At 44.6% G+C, this 19168-nt stretch overlaps 1 protein-coding gene across 5 annotated transcripts in view; it reads right to left on the reverse strand.

Moving 5' to 3' along the window:
• Window positions 1-5256: 5256 nt before the first annotated feature.
• Window positions 5257-19168, reverse strand: part of SPECC1 (sperm antigen with calponin homology and coiled-coil domains 1) — an 85734-nt gene continuing 71822 nt past the window's right edge. For all 5 annotated transcript variants that reach the window (XM_079325396.1, XM_079325395.1, XM_079325397.1 and 2 more), the window contains 3 exons: window positions 11354-11470; window positions 10788-10847; window positions 5257-10112 (listed from right to left, as the gene is read on the reverse strand). In XM_079325396.1, coding sequence (XP_079181522.1) covers window positions 10023-10112; window positions 10788-10847; window positions 11354-11470 — 267 coding nt within the window. In that variant the 3' untranslated portion in view covers window positions 5257-10022. The remainder of the gene's footprint in view (window positions 10113-10787; window positions 10848-11353; window positions 11471-19168) is intronic.

Genomic DNA, 19168 nt, shown 5'->3' on the forward strand with positions numbered 1-19168 from the left:
ACCTTCTGCTGCTTTACAGCACCTCAGCAAAACCAGAATTAACTTTCTGCAGAGGATACGTTTTATTGGGGAAAGATCTGCTTTTGTTATCATGGAAGCACTTATTACAGGCTGAGCCCAGGGAAACTGTGGTTTATCAAGTCAGACATGAACAGAGAAACCATTATTTCAGGTTCTGATTAATAGGTTGTAGGGGCAAGGTCTGTGAGACAGGTAGTGAGGCACTGAACATTGCGGATTTTGCATTACAGGGAGATTCATGGCTCTCCAAAGCAGCAGAACCTGTGCCAAGGTCCAGTGGTTTATTCTGGCAGTAACTGGTGCAACTGAACTTACTCCCAATACAACTCCTGCAAGGGGAGCCAAGGACAAGTGTGCTCAGCTCTGTTGTACCAAACGTGGTTAAATCCTGCTGGCAGGAAGAACAGGATGAGCCCATTCCCAGATCCTGCCCTCCAGCTGTGTTCTTTGAGCCCTCTTAAAATACCTGGCATCGCACACCCTCCATGAAACACCAGCTGAACGTGCTGCCTTGTGGAGCAGGGACCTGAGCACTGCGAAACCCTGCAGCCCCTGGGGCTCAGCGGATCCACAGGTGAGAGGCTGCAAATTTATCTTCTGGAATCTGTAAAAGAGCAAGTAAATCACAGAACCATCGAGGTGAACACAGCCCAGAGCCGGCAGCCTGGTAGGTGATGAATCCATTCAAGAACCGGAGTGCAACGGTACCATGGCAGCACTGCTGGATGCTCGGACACGAATGAATCACCACTACTATTATTTTCCTGGATTCACTTCCCTCCAGGGATTCGCCTCCCAACACTCACGTAGGGACCAGCAGCAGCCCCAGTCTGCTGCTTTCAAGTGCAAGCACTGCCCCGGCTCCTTTGTTCCGAGGGAAAGCGATTGAAAGGGATGGCGCGTTGAGAACGGCGCTGCGCTGGGAGCCGGGAGCGGCACCCTGGAGCGGCCACGGCCGCTGGCCCCGCGCCCTGCCAGGAGCCCTCCAGCCTCGTACGTGCTGTTCTTCTGTCGCTGCCGTCCCGGGGGAGCCGAGCTGCCGCTTCGCAGGCCCAGCTCTTCCTGCAGCTCCTGTGATCTCTCCTGAGCAGGCTCCGGCTGCTCCGAGGGCTTCCCGAGCGAGCTCTGCCTTCACACCTCCAGCGCTCTTGGCCCAGCCACAAAGAGCCGGGGAGGAGCGCCACTCACCCATCCCTGCACACACACCCAGCCAGGGGCACAGGGAAAACCTCCCGAGCCACTGAGAGCTGACATGTCCCGCAGCCAGAACTGCCAGCTCAGACACTCCTCAGCAACACCAACAACAATTTTTTCCTCTCTTAGCCTACAGAATTAAACAACAAGCACTGAAGTGGGAATGTCTCTGCTGGAAAGGGACACATATATCGTCTGGTTATCAAAGTGCATGCCATGTAAGAAGTTCATCTGTCTTGCTGCTTCTGGGCAGCCCAGCTCCGGTGGCTGAGGAGCTGCCATCCATCCCTTCCCCAAGGAGGGCACTGCCCACGACACGGGGGAATGGGAAATCAGGAAATTGCCACCAGGCTGGCAGCGCTGGCACTGCCTCCCCAGCCCCAGCCCCACTCAAGTCTCCACTGGTGCTCTGAGCTGTTCTCCTGGACAAGACACAGCCTGTCCTGAGCCTGACTCCCAAGAAAGAACTCCCAAGACACAATGCAACCCCCAAACCACAGAGCAGGTACAAAAACCTGCTTCGAAATGGTGCAGCCAGCGGCAGGCTGAACGGCTCGCTCTGCCCAAGGCAGGTGAAAGGAATGGATGTTTTGGGATAACTTGCAGGCAGTGACACCTCTGCATGTTTATTGCCCACATTATGCTGAGCATTAGCACATCAAAGGCTCCTGATGAGCTCTGATTTAAATGATGAGGAGAGGAATGGCCCAAGGCGAGGTTTGTAGCTGTAGGGCTGCAGGCGTTTTGCTGGAAGGGATGGAAAGCAAAAAGTGAAATTCCAGGGAAAGCTATTTCCATACTGGAGATTCCAATCATTCGGCAAAACCCTTGGAAAACCAAACAGAAAAACGACGTTAAGCTCGTAAACTAAGGATGAGCAAACTTGGATTTTCTTAGTCCCCAGGGTCATTGCCAGATAATAAGTGTGTATTATCCTGGAATCTCAAACCGATGCTTTAAATTATCTGCAAGAACTCATCTCACAATAATGCAGGTGTGTGAATTCTTTAGAAATTGTTTCATTAGAAAACAAAGAAGTCACCACAGGACTGGAAAAAAACCATAAACGGCTCCACCAAAGCAGTTGAATTAAAAAGGAAGGATTTTGGCTGAGCAGAGGCCAAGGTATGAGAACATCATTTTGAAGAAACTTTTCATTTTTTTCTCTGTGTTTGGTTTTGTGTACTAACCAGCTTCTGGGGTGGAAAGCCAAGTGCCTCTTCCAGCAGGATTTGTGAAGCAAAGCTGCTGCTCAAGCCCCACAGTACTGGGCCCAGTGTCTCCTTTATGCTGTGGAGCTGGTACAGCCAATTTCCCCAAGAAATCAATGGGAAGCCTTGTGTTTCCAGGCCAACATCAGCTCCTAGAAGCTGGACAGGCACTGATGCCCTTTGCAATTCAAACAACCTGTGATTGCTTCATTGAGAGCTGAGCTGCTTCCTGGGCAGAACCTTCACGAGTTCATACCCCCAGAACTTGCTGAGTGTCCTCTTCACTCCCTATCAACACTTCACAGCAAAAGGAGAAATGGTTCTGCTCCCTGCCAAGCTCTGACATCAGGGAAATGAGTTCTCATCTCAGCCTTTAAAGCAATCCAGGTTTATGTACAGATGTGACATTTGGAGTTCCAAATGAATGTAATGAAAGGTCTTGAACGGGTGCAACACAACTGCTCTGAATATGGAATTACGCTCAAATACTGGAGAAAAGCAAGATTTAGTTCAAATCCCTCAGCTGGTTTTCTCTGTGCAAGATGAGCTCATGATTTATAAATATCTGTTATTACTGAGATTATCTGTGGCTGTCAGAGGACTGAGAAACCTGTAGTGTTCCAGGTCCCAGCCAGAGCTCTGAAAACCACTTTTGATGCCCCAAAATCAGGTTCCTTTCACAGGCAGGGCCAGGCAGGTCACCCAGGGGCTACAGAGCAGCTTAGCTGTGGTGAAGGGAAACTGCAGAACACACACACAAACACACAAATGAGCAAATACAGGGGGCAGGACCAACCTTCCTGTGCACAGGCAGCTGCCAGCAAATACTGAAACTGCACTGCAAACCTGTCTGAACCCCAATGTCATTATTACACAGTCCCTGCTGGATTGCTCCATCAGAGATGAGGATTTTGTTTTGTCCATACTCCACAACCACTGGCAAAAGGAAACCTGGTGCTGTTAAAGTCCAAGAACTTGGTTAATGTGGTTCCCATCCTTGGAAGACTCTATCAGAAACCCTCTGAGCTCAGTCCCTCTGAAAGCAAAGTCTCATCACAGCTGAAGAGAAGAACTGGCCTGCACTATCCCATAGCATATTATTTATTATTAATATTATTAACCCCACTGCAAGCCTCAGACAGAACTCTCCCTTCCCAGAAGGGCTCTCCAGGGCTGAGCTGTGCAGAGATTATTATTTATGAATAAATTATTTTTATTCAGACACATTGGGGTTGCCTGGGCTGAACACTTTCATTCACAGCTTTCTGGACCTGACCTGGCTGTAGTTCAAATTAGGGCAAGGAAAGTAACAAATGCCTTAAAACTGAAAAAAGAACCCAAGAAGAGTCATGGTTGCAGCCTCACTTCCCATAAGTTTCATCCTGTTGGGAGAATGTTGGGAATGTCCTGACAAATCGTTCACCTGGGGAGCTCCTTTGTCTCCATGATTAGAGCCTGGGAGTGGCTTCCTGTGAGAAAAAGGGTGAGCTGACTGAGGAGGCAAAAGTTACAGCACATCAAGGTGAACAAAGGTTTGAACTGGTTTTTTTTTTGGTTTTTTTTTAAGCCAAGAGAAGTTGTGACAGGAGCTTTGCACAGAAGGTGTGCAGCTGTGCAGAGCAGGTTAGAAAGGCATTTGCTCCCATGTTAATTCTCTTAATCTTGTTACTTTCTCTTTAACCAGCTTAAACTCCTGCTGAGGGGGTGAGGATGAAGCCTCGGTCATTGCTGTGTATTTAAGAGGGGACAGCAGTTCACTTTCTGGATATGTGAATGATGTTTACCCACGCTGGCATTTTACAGCTTCATTTTCTTCCTGTTAAGCTCAATAAAACCAGTGACTCCCCCACCATCTGACTCTCCTGGGTGACATTTACTCCAGGGTCCTGCTTATTCCAGTACAAACTCTGAATAATTCTGTGAGGCTTCAGCCACCTGCTTCTGACCTTTGCAGCCCATCTGGAAGATTCTTTATTCTACTCACGTTTCTTATGCTTCTCTTCCACCTGTCCTGGCTTCCACCTTTCACCACTCAGGAATTCTTCTTTCCACACCAATCCACGTTCTCCAAGCATCAGGAGTTGCTTGGCACTAAAAGCAGACTGAGCCACAAAGCAACCTTGTCCTCTCACCCCACCTACAACACCCACAAATCACCCTGGGAAAATACTGGCCTCAGCTTTCATTTTCAGTCTTTTGCTGAACCAAACCTATCCATGGCTATCACTCACTGGCCATCTCCAAAGAAAATCCAGCTTTCCCTCCAAATGAATCAAAGCACCAGAAGTGTATTCTGAAAAGAGCTGAGTCTGGGAGCAACACTTAATGTCCAGCATTAAAAATGAAACTGAAACACAATACTTACAGTGGGGAAAGGGAAAGTAGTTTGGGTTATGTAAATGAGAACTTTTCCCACAGGGTCTCACCTGCCCAGCTGGACACAAACACACCTGAGGCCTGAAGAGCTTTAAATGCTCACATCCTTTTCTTTGTTGACTCAGATGCTTGATTGTTCTGGTATTGCTGCCACCACCTTGGTGAGACAAAAGCAGTCTCTGTGAAAGTGTTCTGGAATTTGATCTCAGCACCTTTGAAAGCTCTGTGGGCTGGAGAAGACTCCAAGGGATGTTTCTGGCACTGTGCACACACTGCTCACCCTCTGTAATGTTCTGTCACTGCCTTTCAGGTGCTTTGAACTCTGGGAGCTGTAACTCATCTCACCTTTCAGATTGCTCAGGGCCCCATCCAAACTGGCCTTGAAATCTTCGAGGGATGGGAAATACTTTGGATTTTGTATTGTATGCAGGTAACTGAAACATTTCAACAAACCTCAGAAACAGAAAAAGATTTATTAGAAATATTACACAGATTTTTGCATCATACATTTTAATAATGTTAATATTTAAATATTAGCATGTCCAAATCTGCAATGCTTAGTATGTACATTCTAATGTGCTCTTTGTATAAATTAGATTACGATGTAACATCTGTACCCAACAGGAAAAGCTAAAACTGTCAGAGGAGATCATCCCATATGACAAACTCAAGCCTGGACCAACAGTCAATAAAAACATTGTGTCCAGCACTGCCCAATGGGACGTGGCACACATGCAAGTCAAAAATGGAGACACCATCAGTTGAGAAAACAAAGTTACTTGCAGTTCAGTGAGGAACAGGTTCTGCACCGTGTGGGTGAGTCAATGGCACTGGAGTTGGTACAAACCAACACAGCTGAGCATAGTACAACTTATTGCTGGGTTTAAAAATGTCTTAATGCTCCATGCCCTGAGTCTTTTTAGGCAAAAAGCCCTCTTGTGACAGGAAAATGCATAATCTCATCCCATACAGACCCTGCCTGTGATCAGATGCACAAGGCTCAGCTTTGCCAAGAGCTGGCCCAGTCAGATCCTTGCTGCTGGAACCCCCAGCACAGCAGGATGAGGGAGGTATGAACAAACCAACAAGCTCAGGCTTGTGTGGTCACTGCCAAGGAAGGGGGGAAAGTCAGGGAAGGCAAAAGGTAGATTTTTGAAGAGTTCCAGGTCAGGAATCAAACAAGAACAAATCATTCTGCCCATGTGCACTTGGTTCAGATAGAAAACTTGCACAGAACTGGTTGCACGTACAAACTAAGACAGAAAACCTGTAAAAACCAACTTCAAATCACAGAAAGAAAACTGCCAAAACTTAAAGGGACCCTGCATAAGCCCCAAATCCCTCAGCTTAGCACAACTGCCTTGCTGCAGTGCAGGAAGAACCAGGAAATCTTTGTCCCCTGTTGCCACGACTGTCATGGGGACAGGGGGAGCTGGCACAGGCAGCTGTGCTGTGTCCTCTCATCTGCTGAGACCCCCCAGGCTGCTCTCTTAGGAGGAATGCCCTCAAGCTGACTTGAGACACCAACTCTCTGATGTGCTTTGCTGCCCAAGAGCCCCAGGTCTGTCCCTCTCCTCACACACTGGGCTCTCCCCTCAGTCTCACCAGGAACTTTCTGAAAAAGCTCCTCAAGCCCTTCTAGCTCCTTCTCACAGGGCTGACTCTGGGCTCACTCCTCACACCTCTGTACCTTCCCAAGCCATGAAACAATTTGTACCTTCTTTGTCTCACCTGAAATTCCAGGGGCCAGACTGCACCTCCCACACTTGAATCTCCTTTCCTCTCTGACACTACAACACTCACCTGCTGCCATGTCCCTCCATGGAATGTCACTGAAATCCCCTTCCTAACCCTTCTTCTCACATGCTCATCCCAAATCAGCTTCCCTGCAGTCCCACAGACTCCCAGGTACACCCAGAGGCAGGGGCAGGTGGTGCCTGTGAGTGACAGTTCAGGGAGCAAGGATTGATCAGCCTGCACACCAGGGACAGATCCATTACTCCTAAGAGGTAAAGGCAGAAAGGATTTGGGCAGCTCAGGCAAACCTACTGCTCAAAACCATCCCTGTCATATCATCACATCCAGGACATTTTCAGAACTTCTATAAAGCCTATCTAAATACCCTCTTGCTTAACTTAATTAAATTCCCTAACTTTAAAGGCAGCTTGAACTTTAATTTTGCAGCTCGAATCTGAGCTGTCTCACAAGGGCCTGTAGAGTCCCTGAAACCCAGGCCGGTCTGCAGCATCTTGTGTAAAATCAATTTAAATTCATATTGAAATTTTAAGGCAGTGTGAAAAAACAACAAAAACCTGAGAAAGTCCAGGTCTAGAAATGTAACTGTGCAAGGTTTAAAAGGAACAATCCCTCCCCCGCCCACAGTATTGTAACAGTTAAATGAACAAATAAACAACAGCCTGAATTTTAAAAAATAATCTGGAAAACCATGTCTCAAAGTATCAAAATGAGATGTTTGGCAGGTTTGACAGAACAGTAACATTGAAGAAAAGGTAAAATCAAGTACCTTCTTCCCTACTACAACTCTCTGTTCTAACTCCTAGCTAAGTAAAAAATTAAGAATACACTGCTAGAACTGGGTAGAACTAGTGTTTGGTCTATGCTACTGGGGGGCATGGAGAGCAAGCTGCAAAGAGATGACAGAAACATTGCTTTGCAAAAATCACTGGGGAAAAAAAAAAAAAAAAGAAGAAGAGCTGCTGGATCCCAGAGAATGGTCTGTAAGGGTAACTTGAGCCTTGGAGAGACAGAGCAGTGCCAGAAGAGCAGAGGATGCTCACACAGGAGGTGACAAACACCCAGGGGACACTGAGCCACACTGGACACCCTTCCAGTGACCACAGGGTTAAAATTCCCTTTTTTTTACATAATTTACTCTGACTTTGAGATGTTTACCAGACACTGGGAATTAAAAGTGTTTTTCTCATCCCTGCAAGTGCCCAATCCAAAGCCCACTGAGGAATATGGAATTTTCTGTGCTGACTTCACTCCAGCTTTGAAGTGCAGCCCGTTGGAGAGAATTGGGATCCCTGCCAAGGGACACCTCCAGGGAAAAGAGCTGCTGCATGCACGAGCCAAGAGGGCTCTGCAATGTCAATGCCTCAAGGAACTGCCCAGCACAGCTTTCCTCTTCCATCTTATCCTGTATTTAGAACAGAGGCAACAACTCATCCTGGGTTCTCTGTGGACATCAGGGTGTGCTGAGAAATCCTGGAGAGTGAATTCCCTCCAGAAAGGGCCCTGCTGCAAGGAGCTGCCTGTGGCAGCACTCACAGCTGCTTTCTCACACTGCAGGACCACAGCCAGAGTGCAGGGGCACTGTCAGTGCACTCCCCAGTCCATTTTTATCACACAGCCTCTCCAAAGACTGGAATTGGACTTTCCCAGAGGCAATGGATTAGAACAAATTTCAGACTAAAGCCAAGAGCAAGTGATGATTTTCTCCTCCCCCAGAACAGGCACACACTGCCTTCCTCCAGCATCCTCTCTGTTCAAAGCACTCCCTGGGCTCTACCATCTATTCCTGAATCCTGTATATTGCTGTGAGAACACCAGGTCTGAAATATGTTGTTTATTAATTAAATAGCATTACAAAGTAAAATCAAATCAAACAACAAAGCACTATGGGGAACAAGAGGCTGAGATCAGCCACCTGCAAAGCCCTTGAAAGCCTGAAACCAATTTTATTCTGTGAAATCTCGAGTCCATTTCATGAGCCTTTTCCCAGGAGGTAGGAGCAGTGGGCACTAGTGTTTTTTGCAAGAGAGAAATGATCCCTAGCTCCCTAGGACTAATGTCCACAAAGCATCAGGGTTAAACACAGTAACTAAACACCAACTTTTTCCATCAGCATGCCCTACAGCAGCCAGGCAGCCTTGACAGGCTCTCCCAGAACAAATCCAGCAGCCTGCTGGATGCTTCCATCCTTGGAGACAAACACAAAAATTAACTTCATCAGGTGAAATGAGAGAAACAGAATACTGGACATTTAAGAGTGTGTATCAGACATTTTCCTAACAGCACTACTGAGGTGGGAAGCTGCTCTCTGGTGCCTGATTTCCATGGCACACAGACAGGTTCCAGTTACATTGTTTGCCATTTGTGAAGTTGCACCTTCCATTGGCACTGCTAAATGACTCTGTTCCTCCACAGCATAACATCATTTCCAAGCATGTACCAGTGCCCCATGGGCTTGTATTTCATGGCCCAGGGCACAGGCTGTCTAGATTCCTGCCTTAGGCAGCAATGACATAGCTGTGCTGATCAGACAGGAACAACACAGAAGGAAGAAGTTACTCCATTCAATCCACAAAAGATATGAGATGTCACTGTATTGCTCATCAGATTACTGGCACCTTCCAAACTAAAGCTATTAAATTGCATTTGCAATGTTCCTGTGATAACTGTGCCTGCACAGTCAGCCAGGAAACCAAGCTCTGGCTTCCCAGAGTAATCAAGTAATGAAGTTGGAGTAATAAACCTATTTTTCCTCAAAGAGATTATTTCTGTTTGAGCTGAAATGAAGTGCTAGCACCTAACAGGATCTTTTGGAGTTATTTTGCTAACTGGTGATGAACAGAGGGTGGTTTCTGAGTTACAAATGATCCTGTTACCATCCTGCTGGTTATGCTGAGAGTAAATTAGTGCAGTTATTGGTTGAGATGTGTGAGAGTAACTCAGGTTCTACAACTTAAGTGCATCTGTCAAGGTGTTCTATAAAATACATGAAGGCAAGAAAATAACATGTACTTGGGATGAGTTAAGCATGTTTTGGCAAGAAGAGCATTTTTGTGAGCTTTTGTACTAATTTTAATCTCCCAGCCTCCCTTGAGTGCCAGCATAGTCCACATTGACTTAAAACTTCATTATGTAGCAGGTCTCCTGTCAAGGCAAATGTTGTCAGCCCAGGGGATCCTCTTCAGAAATACCCCATGTGTGCTTGAAAACGCTTTGCAATTTCCACGTGGGAGTAAACTTACCAATGGATTTGGTTTGCAAAGGTGGACAACAGGGAATTATTTGGTTGCAGTCCCAGATGGAATCAAAACTACGGAAGAGCTTCCTTCTTTGTAGTGTTCCCAAACTACACTAAGAGCTTAGGTTGGTTGTGGCAGAGGAGCAAGCAGGTTTTTAAAGTGATCGAGTGCATCTGTAGCATTCTTTGTTCTCTTCCCCACTTGTGTCCACCTCTTGCTCTGCAGTTCAGGTCTCAAAGTACTTGTAGATCTGGGCCACGTACTGCATGACGCTCTGCCAGTCGGGCCGGTCCGTGTGCATCATCTCACTGAGCTCCTGCATGGACACAGCAGCAGCTCAGCCAACACCCACGGCTCCTCTGAGCCCACTCAGCACTCCTGTTCCACTCCTGAGCCCCTCAAAGCCATGGGCCTGAAGCACCACTGGAATGATCCACTGTGCAATTATGAAATCTGTTAACGCATTCCACAACCTAAAATATTTCTTCCATCTGCAGTCAAAGATCAGATCTCTATATAAAATCCTTAAGCTGATGTTTCTTTGGTTCTGAATCTAGCTCATGAACCCCATAATAGTTTCCCCTTCGTATTAAACTTCTCTCTCCCTCGTCATATAGTAATTTTGGAAAAGTTTTTTTTAACAGTTTAACATATTTCTGGTTTTTTAAGCACTAAAAGGAAACAAAATGGTGTAATCATTAATGTAATGGTGTAGTATGGCAAGTCTGTCCATAAAACTATAAATAATCTGGAGCTGGAATCCAAGAGAAGAACATATTTTAAGCAGTTCCTCCAAATTATATTTATTCTGTGATTCTACAAATTCTTTCTGGAAGTTCTCCTAACACTGTGAACTTCCTGATGGTGGTGCAGCCTCCCCCAGCACTGTGTGACACTTTGAGTGCAGGGTCACTGACTGGCCACATGGCAACAAGGAAAGGTGCTGGAATGGTGTTTGCAGCAAATGTCTCCTTGCTAAAAGGTTACTCACCAGACTGGGTTTGATGCCCACGCTTTCAGCAGCTTGAAATGCCAACAGCAGATTTCTTTTCTGTAAAAATAAAGTCCAAAAGGATTAACATCAAAGCACTATTCCTTAACCTTTCCTTGCATCTGGTTACCCAGTAAGTTTTAATGAAAACTAAACCCCTGGATTCCATATTTGCATGCAGACTCTTTTTTGACTCTCCCACTTTTGTGACTCTTATTCACTCAAATTCCTTGTCTTTGAAAAACTTCATCTACTTCTGCCTGAGTGACACCCTCTGCTTTTGACAAAGAGGAAAAAAAACCCACTGAAGTTCTATCTTTACTATGAGTGAGAGGTTTCTGCAGAGGTTTTAATTATTACAAGGCATTCTTGTACATAATGTAATTCTTACTGTAATAGATACTGTTTTTGTGTTTACTTGCACCACTCCTTGGACTCAGCAAACTTGTCACTGACTCTTCACCCAGCAGACCCTGAATTTCTCTCTAGGAGTTCACTGTTGATTTTCTTCCCCTTTTCATCTGTTCTGTTCACTGTGAATTCTGCAAATGTACAACACAACTTACTTTGTCCTGGCTGTTGAGCTCCTGGTAAGGAATATGTGCAGGTAAATATGTGTGCAGGAGAGCACAGAAGGCCAGCCCATCACTCCAGCTGCTGCTGAAGTTGGTAATATCAATATTCTGTAAGAGAAAACATGAGCCATCCTTGAACAGTGCTACACAACAACAATGAAAAAAATCTCCAAATGACAGTTTTTATGTAGCCATAGAACAAAAAGTCCAGAGCTGAGCTAGAAATATCTGTGGTGACACTTCCACCACTGCCACTTCCAAAAGGAGGGAGGTGAAGAAGAAAATTTGGAAAGTCTAATAGAATTGGAAGTTTATATGGACAAAAAACATCTTCCCTCCCTTATTTCCAGACACTTGGATTGCTCTTTGCCAGCCACACCTCTTACTCTAAGGCTGCACTCAGGTGCACAGAGCCAGCCCAGTTTCCCTGTTCATGACAGCTGAGGTCCAGAACCATGGGGGGTTACAGTGACTACAGAAACAGAAAATGGTATTTTAAAGTGAGCCCATCTGCAGAGGACTCCTTTAAAATGCAAGATTTCTGGGGATACAGAAATCACTGCACTTGGGGCTCTTCCCTGGCTGCTCTCATGGGGCACAGCTGCAGTTAAAACAGGCCCATGGCCAGTTCTGCTCCTGTGACTTTTCTGATGCTCCTGTCTGCACTGCCTGGCCATTCCAGCACTCTAAGGAATTCCCTTGGCTAAGTCTTGCTGCTGTAAGTAGCAGCTGTAGTTGCAAATAGCAGCTAGAAACAGAACAGTGAACTGGTAAGAGCAAGAGCTGCTGGAGCAGGGAGGCTCTGGGACACAGTGTGGAGTCACCTGCAACCCCCCTCAGCAGCCACATCCTCCTGAGTGCTCAGCTTCAGTTCACACTCTCTGCCCCTACATTTTCTTTATTCTGCTATTTCCTGGTTTCTTTCTAGACTCCCCCAAAGATTAGGCTTTTACTGCATCTCTCATACAGCAGCTGATGCAGACACACTAAAACCCAGACAGGAATTTCAGCATGTGCTCCTTGCTTCTGATGCCTTGCTGATTAGTTATCCAACCTGGATTTGGGCCAGTCAGACAAGATTTCCAATTAATAATAAATGTTCATAACCAAACATGATTCAAACTGAAGTAGTAGAGAACATTTCAGGTTAAAATACTTTGGCTGTAATAAATCTACAACTCCAATGGGCTCAGAAAGCAGCTGACATCCCCACACTGCAGCAGCCACCACACTGCACTGGGCTCTATTAACATCTGTCTGTGGAAGCAATACAAAAATGGGCACTGGCTGAAAACCATCACAAGAAAAAGAAAAAAATGCTCTGAAAGCTGCCTTGGCATTGTCTATACCATGAAGTTGCAACTTTTTAGTTGGAAGTCCAACTTTGTGTGTATGGAATTGGCTGAGGTGGATTATTCTGCTTTCTTAAAGTTTCAGACAAACAAGTTCCTTTCTATTTATCAATCTGCAGTTAGTGGGAAAGGACTGACTGCCAAGTTATAGAAGTGTTTTTACTGAGGCCAATATGTTTTATCAGCAAAGAGCCTATCATCAAATGCCAATATTCTCATTTTATTGTAGGATAGAAATGGAAAACAGAGGTTGTTCCTCCCCTTTCCCAAAGGCCATGGAAACAGGAACAAACAGAGCCTTATTGAAGCAAAAGGACTAGACAAAAAGACAAGGTTTGTTTGTATCTATCCCCATTTTCATGATAATATTAGGAGACACGTGAGATACAAAACTGCTCCTTCACACAATATTTCACTATCCCAGAATCAGTTTAATAATTTTACTCACCTTTGTAATTTTAAATATACCTAAAAACTCTTCTCCTCTTCCCAAATCACAATATCTACACATAAGAAGTGCTCATGTCTACATCAAAACTAGGTCCAAAAATCCCCAACAGCATTGTCCAGCCAGTCATCCTCAGTAACTTTTGGATCTAAGTCTTACAAACAAGCAAAAGTTCAAGGATGGGATTCTGCTGACCATATTTGAACCACAGATGAAATCTGCTGCAAAGTGGTTTGCCATAATCAACAGCCAAAAGGAACTAAAATCTGAATTTCTGTCCTACATGCAAACTCAAAATGAACATTCCAAGGTTCAGCTCGACTGTTCAGTTCATAGTACAATAAAAAATACCTAAGCATACTCAAAAGTCTACTTAGTTCCATTTTTACATCTAACAAGAATCAATGAATTTTCTTTTTTTTTTTCTTCTCTGAACAAATGCATTTCCATTTCATACACAGAACAAATCCCTCTCCCTGGCACTTCATCTTGGCTTCTGTGTTAGATACTTTTCAGTTTGGGATATAAGGACATGGTAAATGAAAAGTGATCTGTGTTTTGCTACACTGCAGCTTTATTTGTAGTACCTCCCCACTCTACCACACCAAGAGAAATTAAGTCAAAATAGAGACAACTCTGATTTCTCGGAAGATCTCTGGCTCCCCTGAAGCCATTAAAAAAAAAAAAGGAAAACAATTTAGGGAATGAACACCTCGGAAACTATTCCCTGCTCTTGATTATCTTGGCAGCAGAACCTGTCTCAGTCTTGCAGCTACACCTCTCTCCCTATTCCCCCCAGCCCCTGAATACATGGGAGCTATTTGTGTCCATGCTGGGTGGGAATGCACAACCCCAAGCTGCAGGAGGTGATTTCTGTGTCCCAGCAGAACCCCCACCCCAAGCTCTGAAAAACTGCACATGGCTTCTCACAAGACACCCAGAAAGGACAGCACCACTCAGGGGGCAGATGAACCATCAGAACAAGTACAAGGAGAAATGGGAAAATGGAGCAGGGGCTCAGATCAAACTGAGCTGCAGCATTCACCAGGAAAGGGGGAGGAAGCTGCTGTCACACAGCCACAGTACATCCTGTGGTCACTGGGTCTGCCCTCAGCACTCCTGCAGTGTCACCAATCATGAAAACACTTAATTCTCTTCAAGCTCACAAGTTAACTGCTCTGCATGCACTGGGAATATTCAGAGACTGGGATCTGGAAGCACACCAAGGAGCACAGCTACCAAAGTACCCAAGTGCCCAGCACAGTCTCTTTCTATGAACATTAAAGTAAAATTAAAAAAAATAAAGAAATATCCAGGCAATGTTATTTGGATAACAAATGTACAATCTAGGATATTAGTGTCAGGTCAAGACTAGAAGACACAAAACACCTGGAAGTGATTGACCTTAGCCCCCCACCCCAGGAACAGGACCTACAGAGCCTTAGAGAGCCCTGCTAAAGACACCCAGGGAAATCTGTGTGATCTGTTCTCACTAAAAACAATTCTTTGTTTGTCTGAGGAAAAAACCACCACCCCATTAGATTTCAGTCGATCTTTGACTCCAAGCAAAAAGCAACAATGACATCATGCACTCTTCATTACAGCCTGAGTAGGTTCAAATCCTGACACAAGATATTCCCACCATGCACGTGTTACTGTGCCCACAGCAATGGCTCTCTGAGTCATAATTTTCTCCCTGAGACCCAGAATTATCAATTACAGACATGAATCAGCTTGAAGCTAGCCTGGAACTGTGTGGAAGAAAGTCTGTAAGAAACACAACCTGAGCATCATTATTCCCACTCTCTCCTCAGCAGTCAGCATCCCTTCCTGCCTCTCCCAAGTTACTAGTATGGAATGGCACACAGGAATCTGCCAGAGTGGCTAATTATGGAGGTTCAGCCTGTGCAGAATATAAAATTAAATACTTTAATAGGAATCTACTGAATAAATAAAAGAGAATTGCCTTGTTTTTAATAGCAGCTCTCCCTCAAGTGGCTCAGCTTCTCTAGCTCATCTCTACCCAGGCCCCCACAGCTCCACTTGAACAGCTCAATGGTTTTATGTGGATATATTTAAACACATCTGAACAGAAGCCACAGCTCTGCACATCTGAACTCTGACCTTCCTAATGCAAAATGGATCAAGGTGCCTTGACAGGCAACTTCCAAAAAGAACCAAAACCCCATCTTTAACAACAGCTGCATGCAACTGCAGATCTAATTTGATTTATTACAATCTAACTGGCTGGGGCCAGGTTAACAGGGTTCAGCCAAAGAGGTTCTATTAAAAAGAATCTTCAGGCTCTCATTGGGCAAGTTCTAAACACTTCCTAAGAAGCAACATGAGGAAAGGATGGCTCCTTTTAGCATGACTGAGCTTTCTGAACAAACAAAACACTCCAGTTCATCTGAAATGCTCCAGCAAAGATATGAAACATCTGGGCAATCTACTGGAACTATGAGTGAATGAGAAGTGTGGTCAGGTCCACTTAACAGGGATGAAAGGCATGAATGCCTGAAATTAAAGGCTGCCTGGATTCTTCTGTAATTGCAGGGTGCACCCAGATGACAATTGCACACAGCTATTTTCAATGAGGAGCTGCAAGTCTGAAGTGATTTGTACATCACATTTAGTCCATCTACTACCAGGAACCTTTCTGAATTCTCTTAACAATCTTTTTCTCTTAAATGGAATACAGAATATAACAATGCCTTTTGATTAAAAGAAATCAAAACAGCAGTGCTGTGTATTGTACTGAGATTAAGTGGGTAGCCAGGACTGGGAAGGAAGCCAGGTGACCTCCTATCCTCCAGCCTGTATTAATATCCCTGGTTCAAATGGCCCAGCCAACTGCAGTCCCTACAAGAACTGCTTTAAATCTCTTTGAAATGTTGTGTTTCTATCCCATAATCCATATTTCTAATGCTTCTCTCAGCATGTCACTTAGCCATGCATCTTACTGCTGATTACACATGCATGGAACAGCAGAGCTCAGATCACAAAATGCTCACTGAAAATGCAGTTAAGTCATGTCATAACAGCACAATGAACTGAAAAGGAACTGATGCCAGCTCTTTAAAAGTCACGCCATTTACTGCCTTTCTTTTTATAAAGAATTCCTGCTTCCCATCACATTTTTAGGTTCTGTTTGCTCCCTCCTCCACTGCTGCCACAGGTGCTGCTTCAGGTTTACCATTCATCATTTGCTTCAGTAAGTGTGAATTAATGAGTCCTTTAACAAAGATAAGATATTAGAGGATTTATGGCTGAGGTTTTTTTTTTTTTTTTTCAAAAGCATCAAACATCAATTTGCTACAGAATTCACATAGAGCAGAGACATTTAAATGGTAAAATTTTAAAAATAATATTATGCATGCTACACAAAGATGTTTCAGCTCCCAAGTATTTCAGTCTCAAAAACCAGAGAAAATACCAAAAAAGTCAGGCAGATCCAATTTTCTTATATTAACTTTCCTACCTGAGGCAGACTGGCAAGAATAGGTAGAATGATGCTCTCCAAAGTTTGTGTTTATAACAAGCTGATCTGGACAGAGTTGTCCTACAGAAATTGTTCAGAGTAAGTTGCAAAGCCATTCTAAAATGATCTGTGCACTTTTCAAACTCAGCTCTTTCTTCCTGTGGTTCAGGACCTCTTCAAAGCAGCTTAGTTCTGATATTGTGCTTAGAAGGGAGAGGTGGTACTGAACGAGCTGAGGTTTTCATGAGAATAAAAAATGAAAGTAGTAGCAAATGGGAGACAGTTAAGGTAATAGTGATGAAGTTACTGTAGCCTCTCATTTCCTTTGTTTGCAAGGCAAGATTCTACTGACACAGAAACCATCCCTGCAACCATGCAGTGAGCAACCAACCTGCCTGAGGAGCCAAACAGCTCTACTGGTGCCTTTAACAGTTCCTTTTATTTGCATTTTTATATACAAAGACTGACTTTTTATATTGAAAACAAGCTCTAGTGGACAAGGCCTGAGAGTAGCTGCTGGCACAGTGCATGGCACAGTGGATGAATTTGAATCTAGGAAATAATCTGAGTTGTTTTGAATGCAAATAACCCCATGACAACATCCTCATTACTAAAAGTCACCTTCTTCAAAGGTCCCACTAAAGGTTAGTCAAGTTACAGGGGTTTGTACATATTTTTCAGTTTGGGTCCTAATTTAATGCAATACACAAGAGAGAGAGAGAAAATGTATAAAACCAAGTTCACAGGGAGCTGGTAGGTTGTTAAACATACAGGACCAAATGAGAGCTGGTCTAGGCAGAAGCAATTTTATGGATGTGTCTGGGTCATTTCAGAGATGAGGTAATGGTGACAGGAGATATTTATCAAGTGTGACTGGTATTTCTGTAATTTCCACCAGCCACATTCCGTGAGAAGGCAGAGCAGGAGTCAGTTCTGTCTGCAGAGGCAGAGGTGGATTACACAGCAAGACCAGGGACTGAGGAGTTCTCCCTCTTGTAATAATCCCATTAGGCACTGATGAGCTCTGGGTTTTGCTCTGCATGTCTCTTTTCAGCCTGAATTCCCCTTGTTATGCTCCCTTGCTGAAAGGCAACTCCCTGCTTGCCACACAACTGCACTTGAGTTTTGTCATCAGCTTCTCTAAATTCACCAATTGCTGAATGTCACAGAGAAACAGCCTGGGCTGTGTCCCTTCACTCCCGAGGCTGCAGCAGCACAACTGCAGGACCACACAGATACTCAGGGGAAGAGGGGGAGGAATCAGCTCCACTCTGTGTCCAAGACAGCAGCACAGCTACTTCCTGCCTGGAGCCCTGGTGCAGAATTGCTAATGACCACACTGGCTGCTCCCATGGCTCCTTCCCATTATCTGTATTGAGAATTCAGAGATGAGGCATGTCCTGGAATTCCTGGGTGGAGGGGCAGGCTGCAGGCTGCAGCAGGATCAGGGGGGAGGATGGAAACAAGGTGGGGAGAGGTCCCACCAGCAAAGGTTACTGGTGGAGCAGCAACAGGGTTAAACTCCCAGTTTGGAGCTGATCCAGCTGGTGACCAATCAATTCAGTGTTTTCACTGATTGTCAGTGCATCCAGGCAACACAAGGGAAGTGTCTTGGACTTTGGGATGGACAGAATGTAAATGCTATTTTTGAAATTACCCAGCAGGATAGAAAGTTACGCATGAGGGAGCTGCATTTATTTTATCCCTCCAATCAGGAGACTTGTATTTGTTGACAGGATAAAGCTCTCTATGTGAAAAAAGGTAGAGCTTGGCTCAAGTTATTTGGCTCCACTGGGGAAGCACGTTTGTGCACTGGCATCACTGAGAAGGGGTGATTGCAGGGTAATCAACCTGGTTATTCCTCACACGCCATGATTTGGCTGCTGCATTTTAATTCCAGACACTAACCCTGGGTCCAGCTGGGACACACAGAGAAACTGCATGTACACACTCAGTCATAAGTGTTTTTATATAGGAAAATAATGCTTTTTCCTGCTTGCTCAACTGGCTCTGGCCAGCAGCCTCTGATTCTGCAAAGAAAATTGGGACTATCTTGGCATTTTCAGCCTGTATTTTCAAGATTGCCCTTTTTATCATAGCATCGTTCAATATATTACTGAAGTTTATATTTAATTATATGATTGTGTGATCTGTATTTTAACTGCTAGAAGATCAAGGCAATGTTATAATGTAAGACTTCCAAGGTCACAAAGATGGTCCAGACTTGGAAGCAAAATTCCTGACCAAGTATTGTCAATTTTAATTTAAACACAGGATAATCTCTCCTATCTCAAGAGCTCTTAGTAAAACTCCTTTCAACTTTTGTACAGATAGGAAAAGTCAACATCCTCCTCTTCATCAAAGATCAGAGAAACACAGAAAGCCAGAAATTTAATCCACTTCTAAGAAGCTCACAGAATACACTAATAACTTCCTGGGAAAAACCCACTGCTCATATATCTTGCTTCTAAATGTCAAAATGCAATAAGTGCTATGGACACAGAGCTCTGTAAGCTTGTGGGACT

Source organism: Erithacus rubecula (assembly GCF_903797595.1).
Source record: "Erithacus rubecula genome assembly, chromosome: 22".
Classification (NCBI taxonomy): Eukaryota; Metazoa; Chordata; class Aves; order Passeriformes; family Muscicapidae; genus Erithacus; species Erithacus rubecula.